Here is a 9742-nt window from a genome sequence, read left to right on the forward strand (position 1 = left end):
GAGGGGGTGGCGGACGCTGGTTTCCCGAGGGAGCAGCTGTGACATTCCCAGGATGCAGATGGATGACATGTGGGGACTGCAGGTGCTAGAAAGACTCCTCCTGCCCCCAGGTTATCAGAACTCGCCCGTGGCGGGGTCGGGGGAGGTTGGCTACTGGTACAGGTTCGAAGACCCCAGAGGTGAGAGCTGCCTACAGCAGGGACCCTGAGCGGGTGGCAGAGTGCGGAGGGACAGAACAGGGACAAGGCCTTTCTGGGGGCCAGTGTACGTGAGCTGAGGAGGGTGAGTCACTGCTCCCGTGAGAACAGTTCGTCCCAGGCCCCCAGACAGTGTATGGGAAGCTCCCCACCGAGCGTAGCCAGGACGGCCAGAGTGGGCTGGCCAAGCCTCCACATGCCACCACGCAGAGAAGCCCCTCTCAGTGGCACCTCTGCGGCCACCCCCTGCCCCTTCACCTCATTCTGCGCTCCAAGTCTGTGACTCAGACCGCCTGGCTTGACTTCCTGTCTTGGTCGATTTCACTTCCTAGTTCCCGCCTCTTGACACTTCAGAGCGAAACTCCTTCCTTAGGAATTAGAAGTGAGGTCAGGGAATCCAGACCACAGGGGACGTTGGCAGAATCTGCCGTCTGGAGCGCCGACACAGTGTGTGGACGTGCCCCTGGTGTGAGAGGCGGGCACTCCCTGACGTCTCTTCTGGGGAGGGGAGGGTCCAGGACCCCCCCGGGGGGATAAACTGCTCAGCTCCCTCCTCTCTTCGGAGCTCCTAATTGGGAGCCTCAGAGAGGCAGCAGAGATGCCTGGGGGGGAATGCCCAGAGGGCTCCCAAACCCAGATACCCACGGTGTCTGGAGTTTTGTCCATTTGCCTGATGCCTCCTGCACGCCTAGCAGTTGTGGGTGCAGAGACACGGCTGTCCACAAGCAGTGGAGCCAAGGAGCTAATTTCAGGGAGTGATAAGTGCTCTGGAGATAACAAAACCCCATGATGGCAGGGTGGCTGGGAGGACGACTGTGGAGAGAGTGGTCAGGGAAGGCTTCTCTTGAGGAGGTATCACTTGAAGCTGAGAACTGAAGGAAGACAGAAGGAGAGCTGTGAAAAAGCCATGCAGGCAGCAGGGACAGTGAGTGCAAATGTCCCGGGGCACATCCAAGGGCTGGGCAGAAAAGGTCCCAGTGGCTGGAGCGAGGGGAGAGGTAGGAAGCAGGCTGGACAGCGGGGCAGGACTGGCTCTGCAGAGCCTCATGCACCACGCTGAGGCCTTTGGATTTTATTCCAAGAGGTTTGGGTGATCATGGGAAGATTTGAAGCAGAGGAGTGACACGACTGGATTGGCATCCTTAAAAGCCGTCTTGGGCCTCCCTTGCAGAGAACGGATCGTGGGACTCCGGCAGGACGTCCCGGATCCCTGATGTGGTTGGGATCTGTTGCCTGCCCTGGCGGGTGTGCCCCAGGGCCCAGGGCGAGGGTTGGGGGCAAAGCAGGGGTATCGGGGTGCTTCAGAGACCTGTGGCCTGTCGTTCCTTGGGTTTCTTGGGCAGGATGGAAAGGCTGAGGGCTGAAGGGACAAGCAGGTCAGTGACCCCGGAGTTGGAGAAATCGGTCGTGACCTGGATCTCGCTCCAAAGTTCAACTCAGTTAACTTTCAACCTCCTGGGAGCTGCCTGGGGCGTCCATAGCAGGTGTTCGTATGGGGCGCGGGCTGACCCAGTCGTCACGTCACGGGTATCTCAGAGAGGGAAAAAAGAGGCCGCAGTAGTCCCAAGACCCTCGGGGAGCAGAGAGCCCTCTGACGGGCTCCAGACCCTTCCCCCCATCCTCAGGGGTTGGAGGTCTCATTTGCACTTGGAAGAGTCCCCTCAAGTTCTAAGCTTCCTCCTAGAATGCTAGGCGAGCCCTGCCCGCCCACTGCCGCCTTCCAGCCCATCCAGACCTCCAGAGCCCCCCACGGAGGGCCTGGCCACCATGGCAGCATCAGGCTGGGAGGGGGGCGGACCACAGGTGGAGCCAGCGCAGGGGAACGACCGCGGAAGCTGCTTGCTCCCGGCTGCCGGGGTGGAGAAGCTGTGTTGTTCTGAACCCTCGTCTGTTCTTACCGCTGCTGACGCCGCCACCGCCACGGATGGGGAGAGAGGGAGGGGGAAGCCAGTGCCAAGTTGGCCCGCCCCTTCCGAACCTGGGCTTCTGCCACACTCCCCCGCCCCTCCCGCGAGCCTCCGTCTGGAGGTCACATTCAGCCCTGACGCGTCTCGCTGGGTCAGGCAGCAGGAAGATCGGACGAGCCCTGGCGCGTAGCGAGGCTGCCGGGCGCTGCTGCCCGAGAGGCTCTGGGGTCTTTGGATTGTGCCCCGCGGGGGCGTCGGGGGTCCGGGGGCTGAGCGCCCGCGCTGGGCACATTGGTGCCCAGAGGAGCCGCTGACACTGTGCTCCCTGGTGACGCCTGGCACAGCCGACACCTTCCCGCCGCCCGCCCGCATCGGCGAAGGGCACCTGGCACACCCGCAGCTGCGGGGGGGCGGGGGGACGGCTCAGGGGTGGCAGCGCCGGAGGAGCCCTGGGCCACCACGGCGCGCGGCACGGAGCCGCTTCCCCGCCCTCCTCGGAGCCAGCCTCCGCCTGCCGCCCTCCCACCGCCCGGCCCCTCCCTCCTCCCTCCCTCCCTCCCTCGCGCCGTTGGACGAGAAGGATGTGAGGCCGAGCTGAGCCGCCAGCAGACGCCAGCCAGAAGCCTTGCGGAGCCGGCACCAGGGCCGCCCAGCCTCCCGCCTCCCAGCCCGCTGCTCCCAGCTCCGATCCCTGGAGCATCCTCCAAGCCGTATGTTTCCGGAAAACTTGGCGGAGGGGGAGACGCAGATGAGAGGATGTGAGTGAGTGGCTCCGGGGAGGGGACTGGGATGGGGGGGGACTTTGGGCCACGGTGACAGGGACCCCCGGGGCGACAGGGACCCCAGGGCGGCGGACTCGGGAGTTCTATACCCCCCCCACACACACTTTCTCCTGGTGCCCCTTCCCCTGCCTCTCTGGCTGTCGGGCTGGGGCTCTTCCGGAAGGAGGTCTGTGCTTGGGGCGAATCTTGGGGGTCTTGGTTGGCGCATGCTCAGAGGTGCTCTCTCCAGGTAGAGGGGTGTCGGCGTGGGGGTGGGAGGGGGCTTTCAGCTGGGTCTGGTCCATGTGGTCTCCGAGGCATGGCGGGGTCTAAAGTGAATCTCCCTGTGCCTGGCACCCTCAGTCTGGGGTTCCCGGGACCAGAACCAGAACCAGAAGGAAGCTCATGCCCATCCACTCCCACCCCAGGGACCCTAGCCAGCAATGCTAGGACGTTCACCCCAGCCCTTCACGCAGCAGCTAAAGAAACTGAGGCCCAGAGAGCAGAGGGGATGGCGGAGACCACACAGCATGTTCTTGGCAGGGCTTCTGGACAGCTCAGTCCAGCACTCCTTCGAGAGCAGCTTTTGGGAAGGGCCGGGTGACCCCTCCACCCAAGCTCCCGCTTCTGCCACCAGTGGAGTTAAGTAGGACCCCAACCCCCCAGCCAGCTCCAAGCGCCCTCCTTATTTACGTGTTGAGTCTGTAAATGTCAACCTCGCTGAGGTTCGTACCCCACCCCGGGCCTTCGTCGCCCCCCCCCCCCCCCCCCCCCCCCAACCCCACCCAACGAATGGCACCATTTTTCATTATCTGCGTGAACTAACGTGCCCTGTGTTGCAGAAAAACCCGGGCCTTCGTCGCCCCCCCCCCACCACCACCCCACATACCTACCCCTCAGCAGGCCCAGATGGGAGACCCGCCCTCTCCCTCCCGGGGTTCCGGCCCAACGTGTTTGCCTGGGCTCTCTTGGCCCCGGCTGGGGAAATATAAATAAACGCGTCCCCGTCGTCCTCCGCCAGGTCCTGTGGAAGTGGCAGCTGCTGCGGGCGCAGGCGGAGGGAAAGGTCAGGGGGCTGGGTTACACTTGATCCCATGCCCCAGCCCTCCCCTCCGTGCCTGTCCTTGAGGAACCCTGAGGAGCTGCCCTGGGGCCATGTGGCCCCGTGGCCTCTGCAGGGGAGCAGGTGGCCTGTCAGTCTAGCACCCCACCCCCCGGGCCCAGAGGCGGGAGAGCAGACAAGCTGGGTCCCACGTCCACTCGGCCCCTTGGCCCACCGCATAAGCTTGTGAGTTCCTCTGATCTCTGGAGACTCGGTTTCCCCCATCCTGGGGATGGGAAAACAGCCGCGGCCTCAGCAGCAAGAAGAGGGAACCAAGTCTTTGCAGGGCTTTGCGAACTCCAGGGTGCTCGGCCGTGTGACCTGCTGGTTGGTTGATGTTGTTTTTGCTGCTGTCTTATTTCTGTGCGGGCCTTGTATGTAGCAAGCCGCCGGCACATGTTTGAATGAATGAATGGATGAATGGATGGATGGATGGATGGATGGATGGATGGATGGATGGATGAAAGAAAGAAAATACCGACACACAGACTGTCTGCCCCTTACGCTCCCGCACCCCTGAAAAACATCAGTTGTAGCCCTCCCTGCTTGCAGCTTGATTCGATTCAAGGAAAACAGCCTCAAACTTCTTTATGGGAAATCTTTCGCTAGTCCTTATGAGTCTAGCTCTGGGGCTCAGAGGCCGCTGTGTTCCCAGTACCGTGACTCAGGCTTCACGCCTGCTGCCCTCTGGGGGCCCAGTCCTGCCCCGCAGTCCCCGGAGGCCGGAGCCTCCCATCTGCCCCTCCTGCAGCCGTCAGGAAGGCGGCAGGCCCTACCTGCTCGGGCTGACTTGGCCACACAAGGCGCGCTGCCTGGAGATGCAAGGAATAAAAACGCAGAGGCGCTGGCCTGTGCGAGGCGTGTGCTGGGAGCGCTGCGGGCAGACGGGCTGAGACTCGGGGCTGGCTTCCAGGGGGGCTGGGGGAACGGTGTTTCTGCAGAGCCTGGTGTCTATGGCATTGAGAACGGAAGAGGACTGGGAGGTGCAGCTCTGGCCTGAGTTTGTGGGGATGGAGGGAACTTTCTCTGCCCTAGGTGAACTTGGGATGGGGTCTACCAATTCCTGGGCGTTTCTCCCCACATCAGGAGTCTGTGAGGCTGTGTGAGAAGCTCATGGAGATGGGGGGGGTTGTGATCTGGGGGGGCAAGTCCACTCCCAGACCCTGAACCACGCCTGGTGGGCCCTGAGTCCAGGGTGGGCCTTTAGGCGTCCACGGGGAGCTCTGGGTTCTGGGTGTGCCCCAGTTAACCTGGGCGCGGAGGATCCCGGGCCAGCTCACCCCAAGCCGGACTCCACCCTCCCAGCCCTGCTCACACGTTCCTTCCTTTCTCTGGCCTGGTGCGGCCGGAAAACAGACCGTCTCCCGAGGCCTCGTCTGCAGCTGCGAGCGAGTGTCAGTGCGGGGCCAAGACAGCCAGGGGAGCAGGAGAGGTGGGGCCCCGGGCGGGGTCTGCGCCCCAGACCTCAGCCCTCAGCCCCCGGAACCCTTGACAAAGTGGCCTCAGCAGGGGTACACCCAGGGCTGCACCCACCTGCCCCTCCAGTTCCTAGAGCCCAGGCTGTCCCGTGCAGCCCCGGGGAGCCCAGGCCTCCCACACCCTTCTGGTGTCCCCCACCCCAGCCATCTGTTTCCGGGAACCTTGGACCCGTGCAGTGAGCCTGAGCCCCGGGATCAGGGCTGCGTTCGCCCAGGGCTCTGTCTGCCCTCCAGGCTGCGGGCGCGGGCCCCCGCTGCCTGTCCAGCCCGCTGCTGCCCCTCAGCTGCCGCCCTCCCCGGCACAGGTCTCCTGGAGCACGGCCGGAACTGGTCGGCCATCGCGCGGATGGTGGGCTCCAAGACGGTGTCCCAGTGTAAGAACTTCTACTTTAACTACAAGAAGAGGCAGAACCTGGATGAGATCCTGCAGCAGCACAAGCTGAAGATGGTGAGCCTCCCCACTCGCCCCCGCCCCTGCCCTGTGCGCCCCAGCCAGACCTGTGGGCCAGACCTGCAGCCTGGGAGCCCTGGGTGGGGAGGGGTCTGACGCCAGCTCTTGTGCCCAGGTCTCAGCCCCTCGAGACCACCGCTCCGTGGCCCCCCGGAAATGCTGAAGGGGTGGATCCCTCCCGTCAGCATCCCTCCTGGGTACTGCGATGCGCAGGCCCACCTCTGCCTCCCCACCTCCACCCCCCAGCACTCCTCGGTCACACACCTCTGAGGGCCCGTAGTGCCTGTGAGGGCTCAGGGCAGGGAGGAAGGAGCTCGGTGGGCCAGGCACTGACTCCCCAGGGACTCAGGGCTGTCAGCACATTGGAATGAAGACCCCGAGGCAGAGGAACCCTAAGTCAGCATCTCCCGCACTCCATTTGAACTCACAGTCTCAGGGCCACCCCGGGGGAGGAGTGGACAGGTCAGGGAGCAGCCGGCCCAGCCCTGGCCTCCAGGGGAATCGAGAAGAGGCACGGACCTTCCCTCCTCCAGGAGCACAGACGGGGCAGGCTCGCCTCACTGAGCCCGTGAATGGTCTCCACGGAGAGGCTGCTTCCTCCGCAGCTGTTACTGGGAAGCGAGGGCCGTTTGGGGGTGGCTTGTTTTCTTTCTTTCCTTTCCTTTCCTTTCCTTTCCTTTTCTCTCCCTCCCTCCCCCCCTTCCTTCCCTCCTTCTTTCTCTCTCTGTTTCTCTCTTTCTCTCTCTCTCTCTCCCCCTCCCTCCCTCCCTCCCTCCATCCCCCTCCCTTCCCCCTTTTGGGCACACCTGGGACATGCCAAGCATTGTCACCATTTCAGATCTGGGGAAACTGAGGCTCAGCCAGGCTCATAAACAGCTGACTTGGGGTTTGAACTCACAACTACATGACCTGAGGATGCATGCTTCTAATCGGCAGGCTGCATATTTCCTTGTAGATATGAAGGTACAAGAGGGGGACGCACAGCTCTCCACCTTCCCCGTTCCCTCTGATTGGGCTGCTTGTGCTGGGTTTAAAGTATGTGCACCCTGTCCTGGGAGGCTGAGGTGCTCCACCATGGAGTCTGCCTTGGTCCAGAGAGGACGAGCAGGCTGCTTAGGTCACACGGCATGGCAGGTGGGCCAGGGACAGGATCACCCTCTTTGAACGCTCCTTGAGCACTGTGCAGAATTTAGGGGCACCGCTCCCCAACTCCCCACCCCCACCCCAAGCATCCTAGGCCAGAGGGGGGACGCTGTGCCATGGCCCTGTGGTCAGGGCTGAGGCTGACCATCAGGTTTCCTTCAGCCAGGCCCCTGCCTGTGCCCGTTCCCCGTGGTGTCTGGTTAGGCTGTGCCTCTTGCCCCTTCCCCACCTGCTGTGCAGTTGGTTCCCGGTGCTCCTTGAGCTTCGGGCAGGGCCCCCTGAAACACAGGGAGCTCTGCTTTTTTCTAGAGCTTTCAGGACTCTGGTTTTGGCAGGGTGGAAGGCTCAGTGAGGGCCAAGGCCAAGGAGCGCCTGTCCGTATCGCTTGCTGAGATCCCGCAGCGCAGAGAGGATCCAGCTCTGTGATGGTGGTGCTGGCCGTGGTGGTGGTTGGATGGGGGCGGGATGTCGGCCTCTACACACCAACTCAGGATTAACTGGGCTGGGAGTGCGGCCCTGAGCATCGCCCCAGGGACAGAGGGATCTTCCTGCTTCATCCCCTTCTCCCTCTGACCTGTCCTCCCTGCCTCTCCCCTCCCCCCATTCCCTGCTCAGCCCAGCCCAGCCCAGCCGGTGCCCACACACCCACCCGCTTCTCCCAGGCTGTTGGGTTACAGGTATCTCCTCTCACAGCCTGCTGGCCCCCACCTCACTTTCCAGGTTTCCTTGGGGCACGGCCCTGCTGCGCCCCTGGGGGCCCCAAAACTTGAGAGGGTGGGTTGGGGAAACAGAGATTCCAGCCAGGTGGATGGTGCAGCTTGGGCTCCAGGGCGAAAGTGGGGTCAAGCGCCAGCTTCATGACTTGGCACCTGTGTGACCTCGGGCAACGGCTTTACCCCGTGAGCCTCAGTTTCCTCATCTGTGAAGCGGGAGAATGATAGCCTTTACCCCGAGAACTCAGGGGAAGAGCGAATGAGTTACCACGTATAAAGGACTGAGTGCCTGCCAGAGGGGGGCGCTCCGTGGGGGTTAGCTGCTCTAACTACTGGGAGTAGTATCGGGATCATCATTATTTTATTTTAAAGCCACTGACCCCGTTTTCTTCTCAGGGGCATTCAAGGTGCTCTCGTGAATAACGTGTGCAGAAACAGCCAGGGTGGGGATTGTGGGCCCAAGACACCCAGGTTCGAATCCAGGTTCTGCCACTTCCTAGCTGTGTGATCTTGGGCAAGTGGCTTGTCCTCTCTGTGCCTCAGTTTCCCCACTTCTGAAATGGGGATAATTCCCACCTCAAAGAGCTGTTGTGGGAATGATTCGAGTGAATGGGTGTGAAGTGCTTAGAACTGGGCCTGGCACATCGCGAGTGCTACTAAGAGAGAGCCGTAGTGGCATCACTGGTAGCAGAGGTGGTGGCATCAGTAGTGATGCGCCCATGGCCGCCAGATGCCTGGCGGCTGGGGTGCCGTGTCTCCCTTGGTTGTTAACTGGGTGTAGAGTACGTCTGCTCCTGGATTGCCTGAGTGATTGATTAGTCGATGGATTGATTCATTCACTCACTCATTCGAAGGGGCAGCCGAGCAGGATGGTATGGAGGAGGGCTGTGGGCTAGAGGGTTCACACCCCAGCTCTGTGGCCTCCTGACTGTTGCCGGCAGGTTCGTGGCCTCAGCACTCAGCCTCAGCTGCCTCCTCTGTAAAAGGAGGTAAGACCCAGACCCCCTCGTAGGGTTGCTGTGAGCAGCAGAGGCTTTCGTATTTGTAAAGGGCCAGCCCCGGCCCTCGATGTGTGCTCAATAAGTGTTGGGCGTTATCCTCATCACACACTCAGCAAGCCTTTATTGAGCGCCTACTATATGCCAGGGAAGCAATGGCAGGTGCCCCGGGTATATGTGTGGGTGGGGTTTCCTGCTGGGCAGAGGAGCTGGGTCTTTCTTTAATGGACAGTGGGAGCCATTGAAGGTTTGTGAGCTGAGGGGCAACCCAGCAGGGGCCGGGCTCGGGGTGGATCGTGCTGGTCTGAGTGAAGTGTAGCCAAAGCTGATAGAGACGGTCGCCCTCCTTGTCCCCAGACTCTGAACATGCCGGTGGCTGGGCAGCATCGCTGGTGGGCCGGGGAGGAGGCGTGAACAGCAGGGGGACCCCGAGGCCCAGGTTGGGCCCCTCCCCCAGACCCCTGAGGTCGCCACCATTGGCCCCGTCCTCAGGTGAAGATGCTGAGGACAGGAGGGAGACACCGCAGAGGGGGTTTGAACCCAAGTCTGTGGGAGCCCCTGGCTTCCCTTCCTGGACCCATACCTGTATTCCTGGACGTGGCTCCCACAGAACTCAGCAGAGGCTGGTCCTGCTGGGAAGCAGGGGACCAGAAGGTGGGGGCCGGGGGGCCGTGTTCTGAGGCCAGCAAACAGGGGAGCCTTGCTTGTCACTTGTGGACGAGAAAGGGCTGTTGTGGAGAGTGGGACGGGTTCTCGTTCCCTGCTGACAGCGAACGAGTGGACTTAGGTTGAAGGCTGCGGAGAAAGCTCAGTGAGGGATGGGGGGGCCCATCAGCCTGGGTCCATCAGTCCTTACAGTGGCCACCCATGGTGCCTGGGTGAGTTCCCTGTCACTGGAGAATGTAAGCAGTCCTCAACAAGGTGCTGTCCCACACCCTCCAGACCCTGGGAGGGAGACAGGTCCTGGTGATTCCTGCTGGCCGGGCCCCCTC

General features: G+C 62.3%; 1 protein-coding gene across 1 annotated transcript in view; it reads left to right on the forward strand.

The window, feature by feature from the left end:
- Positions 1-9742, forward strand: part of NCOR2 (nuclear receptor corepressor 2) — a 160842-nt gene that overhangs the window by 94152 nt on the left and 56948 nt on the right. The window contains 1 exon segment of the mRNA XM_007448653.1: positions 5751-5893. Within this exon segment, the coding sequence (XP_007448715.1) occupies positions 5751-5893 (143 nt within the window).

Source organism: Lipotes vexillifer, unplaced genomic scaffold, assembly GCF_000442215.2.
Source record: "Lipotes vexillifer unplaced genomic scaffold, Lipotes_vexillifer_v1.1 scaffold21, whole genome shotgun sequence".
Taxonomy (NCBI): domain Eukaryota; kingdom Metazoa; phylum Chordata; class Mammalia; order Artiodactyla; family Lipotidae; genus Lipotes; species Lipotes vexillifer.